At 45.7% G+C, this 20,376-nt stretch overlaps 1 protein-coding gene across 5 annotated transcripts in view; it reads left to right on the forward strand.

Annotated features, from left to right (window-relative positions):
• The first annotated feature begins 211 nt into the window (after nt 1–211).
• PI4KB (phosphatidylinositol 4-kinase, catalytic, beta) overlaps nt 212–20,376 on the forward strand; it is a 29,843-nt gene continuing 9,678 nt past the window's right edge. Inside the window, exons 1-5 of one of the 5 annotated variants that reach the window (XM_006900103.1) lie at nt 511–651; nt 9,058–9,994; nt 15,062–15,109; nt 17,731–17,958; nt 18,902–19,129. In XM_006900103.1, coding sequence (XP_006900165.1) covers nt 9,086–9,994; nt 15,062–15,109; nt 17,731–17,958; nt 18,902–19,129 — 1,413 coding nt within the window. In that variant the 5' untranslated portion in view covers nt 511–651; nt 9,058–9,085. Of the gene's footprint in view, nt 652–2,087; nt 2,096–9,057; nt 9,995–15,061; nt 15,110–17,730; nt 17,959–18,901; nt 19,130–20,376 lie in introns of those variants that run through there. The other 4 variants (XM_006900102.1, XM_006900105.1, XM_006900104.1 and 1 more) reach the window with 4 other exon arrangements.

Genomic DNA, 20,376 nt, shown 5'->3' on the forward strand with positions numbered 1-20,376 from the left:
TACTTCTCTAACAGTGCACGGACACTTCCGCAAGCTCTCCCTGACTCGGTCGGCTCGAGACCAAGAGCTCTAATCTCTTTTCCTAGAAATTTATCTCCCTCTCGGCTTCCTTAGTAGTCTCAAACACTTGGGTCCGCGTCATAAGCTTAGCCCCGCCTTCCACCCGTGGGCTCCGCCCCCACCCTCCCACGTCTTTTAGCATCTCTCTTCTCCCCGCCCCCTTTTAAATTTCTGAGCAGGCATATTCCGGGCAGCTCACACGACTCTTTAGGTTACTATGGGATCGGTAGGGTCCTGAGTGTTGGGGCAGCAGGGAAGCGGATCTCGGGAAGAAGGGCTTGGACTCGAGAAGATTCTCACATCAATAACTACTGAGGGGTTGTGCGTGTGTGCGTGTATGTATGTGTTTATTAGTGGCTGTACAGAGAAAAGAGAAGGTTGTGTGGCCCGATCGAACTTGAGGCATCACGAAAGCCCCTTCAGGCAGCGCCGAGGGCAGCCCCGCAGCCGGGGCCTGGTGCAGCCGCCGCGGCCGCTGTCAGGGAAGCGGAGGTGGCCAATGGAGCCTGGGAGCTGCCGCTGCTGCTGAGGCGGCGGTGCCGGCAGCCCGACCCCGACCGCCCGCACCCCCTCCGCAGGGGTCCCCCAGAGGTAAGCGACCCCACCTCTATGAGTTACCCTTACCTTCGTTAGGGAAGCCCTCTTCCACTGTGCTCCGCACAGCCTACCCCTCAACCTGGATTCGACCACAAAACTGCTCTCCTGGTGGGGTGGCATCTGACCCCCCCGGTTCCTTCTCTACCCTTTCCTCTTAGGCCTGGAATCCTCTGCTTTTTGGCTTCCTCTTCTGTTTGGCTCCGCCCCTTGCCCCGGGGATTCCCCCCTCCCTCACTTTTATCCCTGTTGCCACCGTCCCAAATTCTTTGCTCTTAAGTCTTAAACCTCTTCCGCATGAAGATGCTTTCTATAATGTCCATCCTTGCTTATCCTTTCACCTGTCATCCGTGCTCCTGCCCAAAATTTTTCTGTAGACCCCTCCTTTATCCTTTTCCCTGCTTTGCCCCTTTGCTCCGAGGTCTCTGTGCAACCACTGTACCGGGTTCCTATTTCCCTGAGATGCAGATGTGGCCCTTTCTTCTGCTCTTGCTTCTGATTACATTACTTCACTACCGCCCACCACCAAGCGACTCCTGGTTTCCAGGAGTTACCTATTGCCATCTCCTTAAGGAATTTAAAGCGCTCGTCAGTCTGTCCCAAAGTACTGTTTGGCGTTCTGCTTTGGCCCTAATTTTCACCCTTCTCGCCATATGATCCTTTTAACTTTCATTACTTAGCTTTTCTTTCGTCCTTCTTAATCCGTCAACCTCTAGAGGTTTGTTTCTGAAGGAAATCAATGATACGATTGTGCCTTTGTTCATTCAGGTTTCCAACCTTGACCTCCACCTCCCTAAAGTTTCAAGGATTTTGCCTGATTGTTTTCTTTTTTAATTTTACATTGAATTGCATACACAGTTTGTATACATTGTGTTTCACGCTATCCTTCATTCACTTTTTGTTTCAGTTATTCCTGTTTTTGTGACATTTGGTTCTGTTTTCTCTTTGATCTCTAAGTGTTTTCTGTCACATTCTTTACCTCCACATACCACTTTCTCGGGATCAGCTAAATCTTTTTTATTTCCCAATAGATAGATTGGTTTATTTATATTAAAGTATGTATTTTTCTCAGTCATAGCCCAGGACTACCTCAACAGTCTACTTCACACACACACTTTCCTTCATTGACCTTATGTTTCATACAATCATTCCCATACATTGGGTTTTATAAAAGTAATCGCCATTGAACTATGCCCCCCATTACCCAGTCTTTTCAGATCCTCGCCACATCTTTCCCATTTAGGGGTCAACTAAATCTTGAACTAAGAAAAAATGTTTAGGGTAGAGGGGGGCCTTTCACCTGTCTTAGGCTTCCCTGGAAAGAAGAGTGTTTCTGAAGTGTGGGGCGAAGTTTGAAGAAATTTCTATCAGAGTATGCTTTGTTGAATACTCAGGAGCATCCACTGGCAAGGCTGAACAGGGTTGGAAACAGAATGAGGTTGTGAGAACTTTTGTTTTGGATTACCTAATTTTAGGCTTGTTTTAAAGGAATCATAGAATAAAGTGTCTTCCATCCTAGTCCAGAGCCAAGAGGAATCTGTTTGCATATCTGTGGCTTGCTAGAATAGTTTTGGTTGATTTCATGAGTGCACAGGCATGGGATAGAGTTGGAGTGGGTAATTTGGAAAAGGAACATGAGATAATGGAAACAGCTTGTACATTCAGAATTAGAACTCCTAGGTTTTAGCATGTGATTTCTTTACCTCTTAAATGACCTTTTTTTGGGTGAAATAGCTGACTGTAGGCATTAAACTAAAAAACCTGTTCCTGTTGACTCATAGCTGACTTTCCATCAGCTTACTAGGCTGTAAATTGCCCACGAGGAGATTGCTCATCCTTGTCCTGCAGAGCAGCTGGAAGATTCAAACTACTGGAGAAGCAAGGCTACACCAACAGAATTACCTATACAGGCATTGTTACTACTACTGTGTGCCTTTAAGTTGGAACCTACTAATAGCTGACTCTCCAGTGGGTTTTCAGAAAGTAAAATCACCCGGGAGATTGCCCATCCTTCTCCTGTGGAGCAGCTAGTGAATTGTGACTGTGTGCCTTTGAAATTGCAACATAGCTTCTTACCACTAGGCCCCCAGAGCTCATGTAGGCATTGTTGTTGTGTGCCTTCAAGTTGGAACCAACCCACAGCTCTCCACTGGGTTCTTCTTACTGTTAGGCCACCAGAGGTTCCTCATGAAGGCATTAGTGTAGTAGTAATAGGCTAACAACAGGATTGTTATATCAAGTTGGAAGCAACCCATAACTGACTGAGTGGGTGTTTAAAGGCAGTAAATCATACGAGAAGTTGCCCATCCTTCTCCCTTGGACTGGCTGATGGATTCAAAACAAGTACCTTTGCCTTACTAGTGGAGTTGGAAAAAATTAAATTGGTTTCTTTGTTTTCAAACATACTAAGTTCGCCAGACAAAAGATATTTATTAATAGTAGTTTAGTTGTCACGAGTATTGTCCTTCATCTCTGTCTCTGCAGGAATGTCTAGTCAACAGCCATATTTGAAAGACAAGCTTCAGGCCTGCTTTTTCTCTTCTACCTTTTCTTCCTACTACATTAAGTTAATGACCTCCTGAGTTGTCACTTTAATCCACAACTCCAGATTCTATAGATAAAAACTATGCATTTGGGAAAGCCATTTGAGGAGGTTAACCAGAAAAGAGAATTTGGGACTTAGAAAGCGAGTTGATAGGTTTGCCATCCCTCTTACTTGGCCTGGGATAGTAAAAAGGGCATGTGGAGTTGTGTTCATCCTTCTGCTCTAGAATTTGTTCTGAAGTAGTCATATTACCTTGTCCCACTTCTCTCACCTTCGTCCTTTCTACCAGAATGTATTCTCCTTTTTAGGGGCAGCTTTATTCCTTGGAAGAATTTCCAAATAGAAATCATCCTTCTCTACTTCCAAAGTTTCTCAGCTTCCTTCTCAGTTCATTACGACATAAGAGCATTTTTGCTGAGCAATATCCAAAGAAATAAATTGAGACACATTTTTTTTTAATTTGCTGTAGAGGTTTGGGAGGGTTCTCTCAATAATTGGCATTGAACAAGAGAGGATCTAGTCAAAGTGCACTTGGGGTTTGGTGGGGGAAGAATACTTCTAAGACGGGTGAGCATAAAGGTTGTTTTCTTTACCGTCAGTCTGTTTCAGCAGGTGCTCTAGAGCTGGCTTGGGCTGTCTGGCTGGAATCTGCTTATACCAGCTCTATAACCTTGTACAGAGAGCTCTCAGCCTGATTCAATATTGATTTAACTACCCTGAGACCACTGCCTTTCTTGGCCTTTTGCTGACAGCTTGAGAATGTCCTCTCCCCTCATACTACCACCCGCTGGGGCTTAGTGTGCCTTGAGTCTATTTTAACAGCTTACGCTTGAGTTTCTACAAAAAAAAAAGAATACTCCACCTGCATCTTCACCACTGAGGTCATGAGCTGAAACCTCCTTAAAAAGGTTTGTGTTAGACTTTAAAACATGAGGAGGAACTTCTTAGCAGAGCAGATAGCCTAAGGTGATAATTGAGTCTCTTTTGAAAAGCAGCCTCTTTTTAAAACTTATTATTAAAGGAATACAAAGTCCAGTGTTTTTTGTTTTGTTGTGATCGGTTGTATATTTTTGTTTGTTTGTTTGTTTTGTTTTTTGTTTGTTTTTTAGTTTGTGAATTCCATTCATTCATTGTTGCACCCTTCTCCCCGCACACGCCCTCCCCCCAATCCAGTAGTTTTTATGATGAAAAGCACCAGCCTCTTTCCACTCATCCCTATTCCTCCTTCCTAAGTTAACCTCTCGATTACCTCAGTGTTTAGTTCCAGAAGTTAGTGGCATCACTTTAGATAAAATCCATGTGCTTCTACTTACTGCTGTGTTGTTAGCTATTTTATGCAAACACAGGTACAGATTTTAAAACAAAATCAAGATTTGTTTGAACCAACTCCTATCTGTTTAATCTATAGAGAAAGATTTGAGGAAGAGAGTGGTGATCGATTAACTGGGGATGAGGGGATAGATTTGGAGCCCATTTACCATCTTATCCTAGCAGAGTCCTATCTAGCAATTCCTTTGATGGAGTTCCAGGGGAAATTGTTTGCCTTGATTTTTTGCGGTTTGGAGAAGTAGGCAGTCAGGTTAAATGAAAGCACCCCTTCTCTACACAGACCTCCACAGACATACATTCTCAGTCACACGAAACTTGAACATGTATACAACCTGTCTTCTACAGCTGCACTACAATTCCCTAATACTCAGACCAGGATTTCCTGTATTGCCCAGACATGAACGGTAGAGTCCAGTCAGTACCAACATTCATTACTAGCTGACTGAACTTCCACCTTCTCCATCTCTCCTCAGAGTAAGCTGCTAGACTTGGGGAAATACTTGAGCTTCCTTTCTAGTCTGGCTGGAAGGCCAGTTCAGAACTCCTAGTGTAAACATCTTTGTTAAATGGTGAATGGTGGATAGTTTAATCTTCAAAGCCATAGGAGTCATTTGCTATTGTTGTTGTTATGTGCCATCGAGTCGCTTGCGACTCATAGTGACTCTATGTACAACAGCCCTAAACTCTGTCCTGTGCCAGTCGCAGTCTCCGATACACCCATCCCGATTACCCCAGTCACTGAATCAATCCACCTCATAGAGGGCCTTCCCCTCCTGCGCTGTCCCTCCACCCTCCCAAGCATGATGTCCTTCTCCAAGGACCGGTCTCTCCTCACAACATGTCCAAAGTATGTTAGACAGAGCCTCAGAATTCTTGCCTCCAAGGAGCCACCCGGTTTAACCCTTTCCAGGACAAATCTGTTTGATTTCTTAGCAGTCCATGGTAGTCTCAATACTCTTCTCCAGCACCACAGCTCAAAGGCATCAATTCTCCTTCTATCCTCCTTGGTCATTGTCCAACTCTCTGATGCATAACAAGTGATTGCGAAGACCATGGCCCGTATCAGACACACCTTAGTCTCCAGAGAGACACCATTGCTCTTCAGTACTTTGGAGAGGTCCCTAACAGCAGACTCTCCCATGGCAATGCACCTTTTAATTTCCTGGCTACTGGTGCCAAGAGTGCTGACTGTGGAGTCAAGCAAACTAAAGCTGTGTACAATTTTAATCTCCTCACCATCCATTCTGATGCTGCCAATTGATCCAGTGGTGAGAATCTTTGTCTTCTTGATATTGAGCCTCAATCCATATTGTAGGCTGCAGTCCTTGACACTCTGCGCTGTCCCTCCACCCTACCAAGCTCTCCAAGGACCAGTCCCTCCTTACAACATGTCCAGAGTATGTTAGATGGAGCCTCAGAATCCTTGCCTCTAGGGAGCTGTCCAGTTTAACTCTTTCCAGGATGAATCTGTTTTCCTAGTAGTAGTCCATGGTTCCCTCAATACTCTTCTCCAGCACCACAGCTCAAAGGCATCAATTTTCCTTATATCCTCCTTAGTCATTGCCCAACTCTCTGATGCATAACAATAGCAAAGACCATGGCCTGTATCAGACGTACCTGAGAGCTTGAGTTTTCTTTATTCATTTTTCTTGTTTTTCTGACTTAGAATGGGAAATGTGATGAATATTACACCTATTCCTGCTTCTTTGACTTTCTAGTCATTTCTTTTTAGAATGGTTACCATGTTTTCTTTGCATTTGGATATGGATGAATTGACCTTATATGAATCCTTTTAAAGAATCCTTATTATCTAAATTAGCAAAACCCTGTTCCTTCCAATATGCCCTTTCCCCCTCCTCTGACTTGCTTCAAATACAGGTGGTCCCAGTGTCCCAGAGAGGTCAGGAGGGAGACCCAGGCACAGTTCCTGGGTAGGAGTTTGATTTTTCCACATCTATTGATACATCTGCTTCCCTAAAGAGGAAAGGCTGCAAAAAAAGAGGATCTGTTCTTTGGGAAAATCCTCTGAACACTGTTAAATGGGGTTCCCTGTTGAACCCTGGAAATTTTTCTTCCATTGCCTATGGAATAAAAGAAGTGATGGTATCCTCACCCTCCTCCCTAGGGCTTCTAATAATCCCCATTGTGGTTAGTTGGAGTAACCATCTCCTGGATTTCCTATTAATGTCTTATGATTATATGTGGGGAGGGGGGAAATCCCTTAAGTTTCATTTCCTAGAGAGTTTGAAAAGAGGCCTTTATGGAGTTCTGGCAACTTGAAAGTCTCCAGAATAGAGTCAGGGGGAAGAATACGCTGTGCATAGAAAGGTTGAGTGGTGAAAAGAGTCCATTTGGTAGACAGTTTTCCTAGACCACTGTGTGAGTTTCTGAGCAGATCTAAAACATGTGTGGTCCCAGTTGAATCACAGTGACCTTCTGGTGCAGAGAGCCCTGAAAAGGTGTGGCAAGGAAAGATTAAAGCTTCCTTCTTATTAATACTGTGCAACTCACAGATGCGAGTAGAGACAGATCCATAGGCAGCCTTGCTGGTTCTACTGCTCCGAGTGCACCGTTTAATTTTGGGCAGAGCCTAGTGAAAGAGTTGCCACCTTACTGATTCCAAGCTCAGATGGTATCAAGAAAGTTAAAATCAGAAATTAATTTCTTGCTTGATGGAGTTGAGAGAAAGAAACCGAAGCACCCATTTTCAGTGATTTCTGAAAATGGAGTAATTTCTTGACTTAATGCTGAAAGAGCTCTAGTGGCTTAATAGATAGGGAGTTGTACTGTCAACCCAAAGGTGGGAGGTTGGAATCCACCAGCTGCTCCAAGGGAGAAAGATGGCCACTCTCCTTTTGTGTGATTTGTAGCCTCTAAAAACGCATAAAGGATCAGCTGTGAGTCAGTTCTGATTGGACAGTAATAAGTGAATGTCACACTGGCCAATTTAGAATGGTGACTAGTGGGGGATGGAGCTGGACTCTATAATCTGTTGGGCAGATCAAAGCAGCCCTGCCACTTCCATTTCAGAGGAGGGTGGCAGTGTAAAGGGGGGCTTTCAAGAGATGATGAGTCTGGAAAATCCATAGTTGCAACCTCCTCCCTCCACCTATTCTGATCTGAACTTGATGAGGCTCTGAAGAATCATCCTGTATGTGCAGTGGCGTTTGTCAGTAGTGTTCTTCACTGAATTTGCTCTGGGAGCTCCTCCAGAAAGGGATTCAGTTACTTGAGTCCTATTCTAGACACGAGTTACATCCTGATCTCTTCTTGCCATCTCAGAGCCACTCCGGTTTCCTCAGCATGTGTATATAAAAGCCAGCAAGGAGTGTTGAGGTGGGCACTACCTGCTCACATGTTCTGGAAGATTCTCAGGCAATGAGTAACCCTTCGCTTCCTTATGAAGCACATGTATGTATGCACATACACACCCTGTGTATTAACCTTTAGTATACAACCAGCATTTATCTAACTGTCCTATCAATATTAGACTCTGTTGGGTCCTTTCATATGAAGTTATTTATTCCACACTACAGTGATGAGAAGTAGGTATTTTGCAACTGAGAAAATGGAACATCAAAAGATAAGTGTCTCATGCATGCTTGTATGTTTCGTAATGGCAGAGTTAGGATTTGAACCACACTCTGTGACTCTTAAGTCCAGGGCTTTTTCCACTGGAGTGGAGGATGATGATACAATGAAGATAGACAAAGCAGAGAAGTGGCATAAATTCAACAGTATTGCTGATGGGTGTTTTAGAGCAGTTTTCTTATAAATAAACGTGGTGTGATGTTTACTGGCACTTATTTCCTGAAAGCTTTGCATCTAATACTAGGAAAGTTGCATCAAGACTTCAAATGAAATAAAGGTGAGATATTCAGAGCCTGTGTATATGGTCTCTGTAAGTAAGGAGATAACAACTTAAACGGGGAAAGAAAGTGATGGTAGGCATTTAAAAGGAGACATAGGAAGGGCAAGACCGTGGCAAAGAGTTAGGCACAAGGAAATAAGATCAGGGTATCTGCCCATTCTATCTGAAGAATTTCTAAATCTAAGTGTAACCTACATAAAGCAGTATTTCACTAATGCAAGTTAAGAAAAGAGGCTAAGTTGAATAAGTACAGAAAAAATGAAGGGTAACACAGGGATCAAAAGTACAGGTGATCTGGGGAAGCTTCCCGGGAAGCAGTAACTCCATGTGATTTTAAAGAGCCTTGTTGTTGTTGCTTACCATAGATTTAGAACTGACACATAGCTGACCCTCCAGTGGATTTTCAGAGGTGGTTAATTGCAGGGAAGGAGATTGCCCATCCATCTCCCAAGGAGCAGCTGGTAGCCATGAACCACGATCCTTTGGGATTGCAGCACAGCTTCTTTCCACTAGGCCACCAGAGCTCCATTTTAAGGAGCCTAGAGAAGACAAAAAGAGCAGCAGTGTCTATGAAGACTTCATAGAGAAGGAATGATCTAAGGATGGCACCAATAAACGTGTATATGTGTCTCCCTTTCTTTTCCTTTTCCTCCTGTAGCTTGGAAGCTCGAAGTCTGGCTGTGGCCATGGGAGACACGGTAGTGGAATCTGCCCCTCTGAAGCCAACTTCTGAGCCTACTCCTAGCCCGCCAGGGAATAATGGGGGCTCCTTGCTAAGTGTCATCACGGAGGGGGTCGGGGAACTCTCGGTGATTGACCCAGAGGTGGCTCAGAAGGCCTGTCAGGAGGTACTGGAGAAAGTGAAACTTTTGCACGGAGGTGTGGCAGTCTCTAGCAGAGGCACCCCGCTGGAGTTCGTCAATGGGGATGGTTTGGACAGTGAGATCCGCTGCCTGGATGATCCACCTGCGCAGATAAGGGAGGAAGAAGATGAGGTGGAGGCTGCTGTGACCTCAGGCGCGGCCAAAGGAGCCAGAAGGCGACGGCAGAACAACTCTGCCAAACAGTCTTGGCTGCTGAGGCTGTTTGAGTCAAAACTGTTTGACATCTCCATGGCCATTTCATACCTGTACAACTCCAAGGAACCTGGAGTGCAAGCGTACATTGGCAACCGGCTCTTCTGCTTTCGCAATGAGGATGTGGACTTTTATCTGCCCCAGTTGCTTAACATGTACATCCATATGGATGAAGATGTGGGTGATGCCATCAAGCCCTACATAGTTCACCGTTGCCGCCAGAGCATTAACTTTTCCCTCCAGTGTGCACTGTTGCTTGGGGCTTATTCTTCAGACATGCACATTTCCACTCAGCGACACTCCCGTGGGACCAAGTTAAGGAAGCTGATCCTCTCTGATGAGCTGAAGCCAGCTCACCGAAAGAGGGAGCTGCCCTCCCTGAGCCCAGCCCCTGATACAGGGCTGTCTCCTTCTAAAAGGACTCACCAGCGCTCTAAGTCAGATGCCACCGCCAGCATAAGTCTCAGCAGCAACCTGAAACGAACAGCCAGTAACCCTAAAGTGGAAAATGAGGATGAGGTAAGATTCTGGGGAGGGTCATGGGGCAGAGGGCCGCATGGAGACACAGCGTGTGACGTAGGGTTACTCTGTTGTCTTCTCTCTTTCCCTTTGTCTCATTTCACTGTGATAAAAGCATGGAAAGTTAACATGGAAAAAAGACCTCAGAATGCATGCATTCCAACTGCCTCATTTTACAAAGGAAAAACTCAGAGACCCAGAGAGATAAAGTTGCTTCAGGTCATTTAGCTAATTAATGCAGGTCTGATACTCCAGACTGACAGTTATTTCTACTAAATTGCTTTGGCATTCTATTAAGTACTTGATCACTAAGAACGTGGCAGGGATCCTCTCTGCTCTTAACTTGTGATGTAATACATCTACCAGAGTCTCTCAGAGCAGTAATTATTGTCAAAAAAAAGGGACTGGGTTCTGTGTGTACCAGAGTTAAGGAGTGTTAACTAGAACATCAGCTTCATTCTCCTGGCCACTCCTCTTCATAACCCCTTTACCCCTCTCCTAAAGATCCTGCTTTTTGTTGATATTAGGGTATAGTTTATTCTCTTATCACTGAGGTATCAGCTGTATGTATTTTATTTACCTGGCTTTCCTTGGGGGAGGGGTGTCATGCTGTATCTTTCCCATAACATTTGAGAGAAGCAGAAAGGGAAGAGAAGTAATCTTGTTAGAGAACAAACCTTGCCTAGCCAGGGACATAGAGGATGGGGCGAAGAGGCTATAACAGTAGTTAGAATACAAATCAGGGAGGAGATGAGCACATTAGTACCTTGTCCCCACCGCTGCTTCACATCTGGATAGGTAGAGGAAGTTGCCCAGTAGACAACCAAGTGTTGATGACCTGGTGTCCCAGTCAGACAATGGTGCCCCAGTCCTACCCTCTGACTCACCATTGGCCAGGCTCCCATCCTGGCAGCCAGCCTAGGAAGAAAGGAAGAAAAGAACAAGGAATTTGCACTTGTTGGAAACCTCACACAGCTATGGCCCTGGCATCTGCCTCTGCGGCGCACATACTTCACCCACATTTCTGATATAATGGGTCTTCTTTCAACTAGAAGGAGGCCAGAGTGACTAGGGAAAGGAGAAACAGTAGAAAGACTGCAAAAAAAATAAAAAAAAAAAAGAAAGACTGCATTGCCTGCTTTCTCTGGCAAGTAGGTCTTTTATTATAATTTGGCCTAATTCTTGGTCCAGAGCAAGACTTAACAGTAGAGCTAAAGGAGCTAATATTTTTTGAAGCATTTACTGTGTGCTAGGCATTACACCAAGTACTTTACATTTATTCCTCACAACAACCATAATAGATAGATATTATTTTACCAATGACTCCCTTAGGGAGTTAGTGATTTGTCCAGAGTCTCTCAGCTAGTGAATGTCAGACCAGGACTCAAAATCTGAGCTGGTACTCATGGTGTTCAGTTGGGACACTGGTTATTTTTCTGCATCCTCTTCCTCAGGGTCCACTGCTAGGGTTTTTTATGTTTTGGTTTTTTGTGGTTTTTTTTTTAAATATTATTATTTTTGTGTGAATGTACCGTCAAATCAGATCTGACTGGTACAGGAGGAGATTGTCCCTCCTTCCCCAGCAGAGCATCTGGTGGCTTCTAACCGTGTGCCTCTGGAATTGTAGTTGCAGCTCCTTACCACTAGGCCACCAGAGCTCCCCCACTGCTAGGTTTTTCTGAGTCTTTCACTGTAAGAGACCATTTGAGAAAAATGGCCTAGAGCCTTGACCATCCCAGCTTCTGCATCCATGTATAGACAGGCCCAGCTATTCACAGAACCAAAGTAGACCCTTTTCCTATCTGGTTGAGCTTGGCAGTGGAGCCCCTCATAAAGGTAGGCTGTTGCAGAGCAGAGAAGAATCCCCTAGATTCTGATGACACTGATGTCATGAAGAATTTGGGCGCTGCAGCTGCTTGGGCCCAAGCCCCTGGCATTGTGAGTGTGAACAGCTGGATGCCTCTTGCCGGGCTTGGATTTTTGCTGTGTCCATATTGTTCTCATCTTAGGCGGAGGAAAACTGAGGCCCTAGGACTTTTCTTAATCTGTGATGGTCCTTGAACTCTCTTGCATCTGCTCCAGGGTGAGCTCATGGATGACACTGAAAGGCAGGTATTCTGTAAGTACTTAACTACCTTAGGATGAGTTCCCTAGCTGCCATATTTCCAAACTTGACTCTTCATCTAGAAAAGAAAGGAGATACTGTGTTCTTAGGCAGTCAAAGGTTATCTGATGCTTGCAGAGGGAGATACTTGAATCCTCTCTGGTTCCTCAGGAAGTGTGATCCAGTGAGAGAAAGAATAAATATGAATGTCACTGGGAATCTAAACATTCATCCCAGCAGCATTTCAAGGGTACATCTTATCATCAAGCTTCCCAGGATCCCTCAGATACCAAGGAGACTGATTTTTTATCTCTTCCTCCTCCTCCTCCTCCTCCTCCTCCTCCTCCTCCTCCAAACAGCATTCATTCATTCAGCAAGTAGTTACTAACCTTTTACAATGTGCAAATCCTGTGCTATAGACGGCAGAGGATGGAAAGATTAGTAAAACACCAACCCTCCCCTTCAGGACTTATAAGCTAATAAGGAAACCCCCATTGTCTAGGAAGTTGTTTAGTAGGTGACTTTTCATAATCAAGAAATACACAGCTTACTAAAACAAAGCATATGTTTTTCTAAAGCCTGAGCAGAGATAATACAAAGAGAATCTCTGGGTAGGACCTGACAGTCAGTTGCTAAATTTTTGCTTTCTTCTGGGTTTCCAGTTTAATTTTACCTTCTTAACGCTAGTGGAGGGGAGCTCTGGTGGCCTCCTAGGGATTAGGAGCTGTGCTGCCAACCCAAAGGCACATGGTTCGAATTCACCAGCTGCTCCACAAGAGAAAGAAGGGCATTCCACTCCTATGTGATTTACTGCCTCTGGAAACCCACTGGAGGATCAGCTATGAGTCAGTTCGAACTCAATGGTACATAACACCAATAACCACAAGTGTTGCTCCAGTGGCCTGTTATTTTTGATAGCCATTGAGTCAAGCACGACTCATAGCAACCCATGAACAAAAAGGCCTGAAGCCCTTCCACAACCTTTGCCATTTATCAAAGTTCACAGAGTTTCCAGAGGCATCCTGTTTAGGAAGTGGATGCCATTCCTACTTCCAGCTAGTGGCCTAGTGGTAAGGAATTGCACTGCCAACCTGAAGGTATGCAGTTTGAATACACCCACTAGCTGCTCCATGGGGAAAAGATGGGCAGTCTCCTACTGTGTGATTTACTGCATCTGAAAAGCCCCGGGAGGGTCAGCTGTGGGTCTGTTCCAACTCAGCAATATTCAGCAACAACCACTAGTGGAAGAGTCCCAGGAAGAGAAAGAGAAGCTTGGGCATGTGGGCTGGACTGCTTGGATAGCTGCCTTCCCACCTTGCCTCTCCTTTCCCAGCTCCTCTCTTCTGGTATCTCACAGGGAGTTGGTTCTGCTTTGTTTCAGTGAGGCATTCTTCATTCTCTCCCTTCAGGGACTTTCCGCTTTGACTTTGTCCGTCTCCCACCAGTTTCCCTTCAAAGTAGTTTTATGTTCGCTCCAGCAGGCACCTCCGCTCAGGCAGTTTTCCTTCCCATTTGTAACCAAGCAAAATGTTTTAACATGAGGCGCAGCACAGAGAACGATTTCAGTACCACCCTGTTCTACATGACTCTCTGAGCATATGAGCTTTATCTTTTAGGACAGCAGCCTTTGTACAAAGAGCTCTGCTGCTCAGGTCACACTGAAAGCCTCGATGGGCCTCCTGGTTTGATGTGACATGATGGCAGCCTCTTGGACTCAGCTGTGCTCCTTGGAGTTGACTCAGTATGAGTGACTCAAGCCCAGGGAGGAAGAGGAAAGGGGCAGAGTCATAATACACCTCCCTCCCCTCAAGGCTGTGAATGAGTCAGTGGTAGATAAATCTGTGGAAGAATCATCTGAGCTCTCAGAGTCACTGTCCTGCCTACCGTGCATTCCCCAGCCAGCTCAGGGATAAATCAAAGTACCATGTGGGATAAGGCCCTGACATCCTCGCTGCCGCACTCTAGATCAAATGTGAACCATACACTTGAATTAAGTAGATTCAGAAATGCTGATTCCAGAAGCTCATTTGACTCTGCCCTCTTGCCCTGGGAGCTCTCAGGACTTTGAATCTTAAGCCTCAGCCCCTCCCCTCATGCAGATTTGTGCACACATGGTGCGCTCCTCTTTACCTGAGTAGACTTGGGCAGAACCCAGGACAAGCCCTGTGCCCAGTGGCTGCAACAGAGCTGCTGTACTAGACTTTGACCACTGCCTCTCTGTCATGTTTTGCTCGTGAACACCATAAGGAAGGGTGATAGATAAAGCCCCTGAGCTGCAACCAGTGGACTTAGCTTGCTCCTCATCTTATGTTAAGAAATTGTAGTTCATGGAGTGTTATATGAAATAATCTGGTCAGGAAGCTTAAAGGGATTTGGTAGGTGGGAACAAATGCTGGCATGTTGCTGCAGTAGCACCCAGCCCAGAGATTTCAGGCTCGGATCTGGAGTGCCCTCTGTCAGCAGGTACACACTGAGGTAGGTCGTAATGAGACTGATAAAGAGAGGAGTTATTAGCATCAGAAGTTTCTGCTTTCTCTTGGAGGTTTCCAGGGAGCAGGAGAAACATGAGATTTTTGTGTTTTGGGGGGCCAGTGCAGCCTGTTAAATTCAGTCTGGTGGTCCCCATGGAGAAGAGTTTAGAGAATGTGTATGAGGAGCAGGGAAGCTTGGCATGGCAAAGTCACCTCCCTAGAGACCCAGCTTTAGGGTTTCCTTTCAGAAAAAAAGGTTCAAGCAGGCAAGACTAACCTGCTCAGGAACTGCACAGCCCTTTTAGTGTCTTCCACAGGTATTAGGAGCCTGGGCAAGTAGCATTTCTAGGAGATGTTCTTTTATTAAAGTTGAAAGGTGGAGTGACACAAGAAGCAGTTATGGTCCAAGTTGGAGCTAAATTCTTTGCCTTTGTCTCTCTCCCCTCCCTCCCTGCCCCTTTCTTCTCCCCTTGCCCTCTGGCCCTTTCCCAGGAGCTCTCCTCCTCCAGCACCGAGAGTATTGATAATTCATTCAGTTCCGTAAGTGGGGCCAGTCTGGGACTGGGTGGCAGGCTCCCCCCATGGCCGCATTTCCTCTCCGTCTCCAGGTTTTCTGAACCCCAGGCCAGGGGGACAGATTAGAAGCCTTTTCCTGGGAGACTAGCCCCTCCTTTTCAGGTCTCCCAAACCTGGAGGTGTCACTCTACCCCTTGTTGCCCCTGGTACACTAAGCACAGAATGAGCTGGGCTCAGTTGATCCTTCGCTTAGACAGCTGCCATGCAGTAATACTCAGCCCACAGCTCCTGGCCGCTGGAGCAACCAGCTGAGAGAGAGGTGGAATTCACACCTGGATTGGAACAAGGAACTGCTTGGCAGAAACCCCTAAGATCCTATTTCTCCAGCCCAGACCCCTTTCCTCATGCTTTCTGCCATCAGGCCATCATCAAACATTGATTTTGTTTCTTCTAAATGATAGACCTTGTGCTGGGTGAGCTGACTCCAAAAGGAAACAGGACTTAGCCTGAAGGAAAGTTTTCTTTCCCTAAAGCCGATGCCCTAAAGCCGATGTTCTTTCATAACTTCAACCACATTTCTTCCAGGTCTGAGTTCTTCCCTTTTCCCAGCTCACTGCCCAGGATGTTCCCTAATCCCTATTCTCTTTTCTTGCTCCCTCTGAATGACATCTAGACTAACCACTCACCCTCTGGTCTCACAGAGTCTCGGATCTTGTTGCTGGGCAGAGACGTGAGAGGAAATGCTGGACCCTCTGGGAGTTTGGATGATTTTTTAATTTTAATTTTTATTTGTCTACTTAGTCAGTTTTCTCTATTCTGTAATGTTCCCCTTTCAGTCATGAACCCTATGTCCTCCCATGTGACAAGGGCTGGGCTCACATTTTCAACATGCTTAAGTAATTTGGGAGCCCTTGACCCAAAAGCTGAATTGGAAATGAGAAGAAAGGGTCTATGTTTTCTTTTTTAAATTGTTATTTTATTATTATTTGTGTGTGTGTGTGTGTGTGTGTCTGTGTGTGTGTCTGTGTGTGTGTCTGTGTGTCTGTGTACCGTCAAATCAGATCTGACTGGTACTGGAGGAGATTGTCCCTCCTTTCCCAGCAGAGCATCTGGTGGATTCGAACCATGTACCTCTGGGATTGCAGTGCAGCTTCTTGCCACTAGGCCACCAGAGCTCCCCTTGGGTCTATGTTTTCAATTGGTTGGGGTGGTGGGTCCTTGAAACAGTGACCATTTGCCACCTGAGTGGATGGATTAGGGGGTGAAGGAAAGTGTAAGTTCCTAAATTTCTTCTTCCTTTCTTTCTCTTCATTAGGGTTCCCAAAATATTTGTAGGAGCCACAGAACCTTCATTCTTTTGTCCCCTCTTTTCAGCCCTGCCCCTCTACATTCCTGACTGATTCAAAGATAAGCATGTTTCATTTCTTATGTGGGGTTCTGAACAATCCCCTCTGTGGAATGGAGGCTGAGGAATGGACTCTGGATCTGTTGCACGTAGAAGTGGGCCCAGTACTGCCCAACTTTCAGAAGCAGCTCTTTTGCAGTATAAGAGAGTGAGGGTAGAAATTCTCAGTCAGGAAACTTGAAGTAAGACACACAGAGATTGAGAGAGACACCAGTGGGTGTTGTGCTCTCTCTACACGAGGAGGAGATTCTGCTTTTGTCTAGCTGAGGAGGGATGGGATGGGAAGGTAGGTGGCTGTCTTGGTAAACAGCCCTTTTTGGTAAAAGATTTAAGCTGAAAAAAGAGCCCTTCTTCATCTTGAACTGAGTCTATCTTTTCTCCCACCCTGATCTTATTCCTCAGACTGACTTTACCCTTTAGGTACTACAGGAAGGAAGCCCCAGTATGAAGAGCTAAGCTCACAGCAGGAACCAAGAAGGGAGAATGTAGTTCCTGAGAGGTTAGGGGACAGGACTCCAAGGATGAGAGAGACAGGCCTTCAAAGTCATTCGCAAGCATTAAAAGGGGTCATCACTTCTCCATCCACTTCCCCACACCTACCCCCCTCCATCTGCTTTTTGTTTTCTCATTGATTGTCTCGTCATCAATGCAAAGTCTTCATCCTCATCTCATCCCTTGCATATGCACTGCTCATTTGTAAGAGACTGTGAGGTGGGCAGGGAATGGCCATGAAAAGCAACAGAACTTATTTGGCTGAAAAGTTTTCCTTCTTTGAAAAAAGAAATATTGACTTAAAGGTCCCAAGCAGAGCCCCTCAGCAGAGATCCAGCCCAGGAGTCCAAACGGGAGAGAGACAATCTTGCTCTTGAGATGAGTGAAACACTTTAGGTATAAACTGTTCTTTTTGGGGTCCTGACTGACCCCTCTGGTTGTTGTTCCCTGCTCACCCTAAAGCTTTGGCCCTGATACACTCAAGTCTAAGAAAAGAGCTGCCTCCCAGTGACTTAGCATGGCTGGGCTTTAGGCCCCTCACTCTTAAAGAATTATGACCTGTTCTACCTGTTCTTGACTCTGGTTGACAGGAGTTGGATGAGAGATCCTACTGGGGCCAAACGCTCCTTCCCTCTAGTTCAGCAGATACTGGGATGTCTGGCTTGCATGGTCAGGACTAAGTGAGTGGACAGACGACTTTTCCTATGTTTTTTTTCACCTTCTCCTGTTTCATCCCAACTTCCTATAGCCCGTCAGACTGGCTCCTGAGCGAGAATTCATCAAATCCCTGATGGCAATTGGCAAACGGCTGGCCACACTTCCCACCAAGGAGCAGAAGACACAGCGGCTGATCTCAGAGCTCTCCCTGCTCAACCATAAGCTCCCTGCCCGAGTCTGGCTGCCCACTGCCGGCTTTGACCACCACGTGGTCCGAGTACCCCACACCCAGGCTGTTGTCCTCAACTCCAAGGACAAGGTAGGTAGACTCCATCCCTGACCTGACTCTGTTCCCCAGATTTCCCAGGGTTTGCATATATGAGACTAAGGATCCCCCCAACAAGAACCTAAGCTGCATAAAACTTCACAGGCCCTGGTGCCTCTGTCAGGAAGTGGGCTATGAGTGCTGCTTTGGTTCTGAGGACCTACCTGACTTGCTTCTTGGACTTTTTTTTTTCCTGACCAGAGAAATCGAACCTTTGCAGCTCACCTCCTGCCTTATATTGAGAAAGAGGCACTCTCCAGCCCCTTTTTACAGACATTTTGGTAGTTCTTCCCCTCCCCCTCCTATAACTCCTAGGCTTTCTGAGTATAGTAGCAGTGAAAGTGGAGAGATAGTTTGTTTGCTTCTAAACCTTTTCTGATGAAAGTGGTGGGAGAAAGAGAAGGATGATTCAGGTTCTTCTTTCAGAATCCTCCTTAGGACAGGGTCCAGGTGTTTTCTTAGTCTTTTTGCTCACAGCAGTTTCTGGGCTGTTTAGGACAAGCCTACATAGGCTTCCAGCCCTCTGTAATGGGGTGTGATAGATATTTAGGATTGGTTTTGCCCAAGTACTTCATCTATATATTGTGAAGCTCAGCTGGTGTATTGTGAAGGCTTGCATACTCTTGCCCAGACTCCAGACAGAAGGAGACGCCAAAGCTAAGATGAAAAAGCAAGAGAGACCTTAGCCCATTTTAGATTGTTGTGCCATGTGGGTGAGGTGGGCAGTGGTGCAGGAGGCTGGAAAGGCCAGTTATAAGAAGGGTCTTGTTCACAGGATAAGTCCCTGCCCTAAATGTGGCATTCGTAGTGTCAGCAGGCTGACAGATTAGAGTGGGAGGTAGAAGTGGGCAGTAGGAAAAAGTGTTAACAGAGTTGAGATTTGGGGGATAGTGATGGCGATAAGTTGTAAATACTGTTCCCCCTTTCGCCTCACCAGGCTCCTTACCTGATCTATGTGGAAGTCCTTGAATGTGAAAATTTTGACACCACCAGTGTCCCTGCCCGGATTCCTGAGAACCGAATTCGGAGCACACGGTCTGTGGAGAATCTACCCGAATGTGGTATCACCCATGAGCAACGGGCAGGCAGCTTCAGCACTGTACCCAACTATGACAACGACGATGAGGCCTGGTCAGTGGACGACATAGGCGAGCTGCAGGTGGAGGTGAGGGAGCACCAGGGAAGTGATGACTGGGGCACAGCTCTGTTCTCCAGGAGCTTTCAGAACATTTGAGACAGGGCCGTATCCCTGATGCAAGCTGAGATAAGTGTCCAAGTGAATGGTGTAGGTACTAAGGGTTATGAGAAGGAAGAACTCTATAAACAGTTCTGTTATAGAACAAATTCAGGTGAACTTGTTATCCTGAAGGAGGAATTCAAGATTAATATGAGGAGACCATCTAGACCTGGGTAGTGAGGGAGTCAAAATATTTCTCAAAACACCTCCTGTTAAATGTTGTTAGGATAGCCAGACAATGATTAAGTTATACATTCATTTATTCAAGAAATATTTATTGAGGGCTGCCTTTGTGCCAGAGCTGAGTGCAGTGTGCTGGTGATCAAGACTTGGCCCCTGTCTATCTACAAGACGTGTGTGACCTGATAGGTGAGAGAACAAGACCAGGAAGCAGGTAGTTGGAGTATGAGGTGATCCAGATTGTGGTGGAGACAATGGGGGTGGTGGGGATAGCATTTACTCCAGCTTCAGAGTGGGAGTCACCAAAGATTTCTGAAGGAAATATCATCTCAGTTGGGATGAGAGATGGGTCACGATTAGCTGAGCAGAGGTACTCCAGACAGAAGGAGACGCCAAAGCTAAGATGAAAAAGCAAGAGAGACCTTAGCCCATTTTAGATTGTTGTGCCATGTGGGTGAGGTGGGCAGTGGTGCAGGAGGCTGGAAAGGCCAGTTATAAGAAGGGTCTTGTAAATTGGAGAGAGACTTGGACTTTATCCTAGAGCATTCGAAAACCAGAGCAAGATTATATGCAAGGCTGTGACACACCCAGGTTTCACTTTGTGAAAGGACACAATTTCTGTCCTCTAGTCCACAGTCTCAATTGAGGAGATTGAACGCAGACGTAAAAAAAAGAGTTAATAACAAGACAATACAAGCATGTGAAGCGTGACAGTCAAAAATAAATGCTCTGGTACAAAGAAAAGAGAAAAGGAGACTTGGAGAACTGGTGGAATAGTCTGAGGTTGGAAAACGATGAGGTAGGATTAGGAGTGAATGGCTTAGAGTGACAGGACAGGAGAATCTGGTCTGCAAAGGGTCTGTTGTACTCTAGGAGAAGGAGCATTCCTCACCTTGGGGAGCTGTGAGAAAGCACGTGCTTCTGTGATAGCGATGTGTAGTGACTTGCAAAATTTAGTGTGTTGGTAGTCTTTTAGAAAACTTGTTGAAAATTCT

The sequence above is a fragment of the Elephantulus edwardii genome, unplaced genomic scaffold (genome assembly GCF_000299155.1).
Source record: "Elephantulus edwardii isolate Elephantulus edwardi_28Jun2011 unplaced genomic scaffold, EleEdw1.0 scaffold00273, whole genome shotgun sequence".
Classification (NCBI taxonomy): Eukaryota; Metazoa; Chordata; class Mammalia; order Macroscelidea; family Macroscelididae; genus Elephantulus; species Elephantulus edwardii.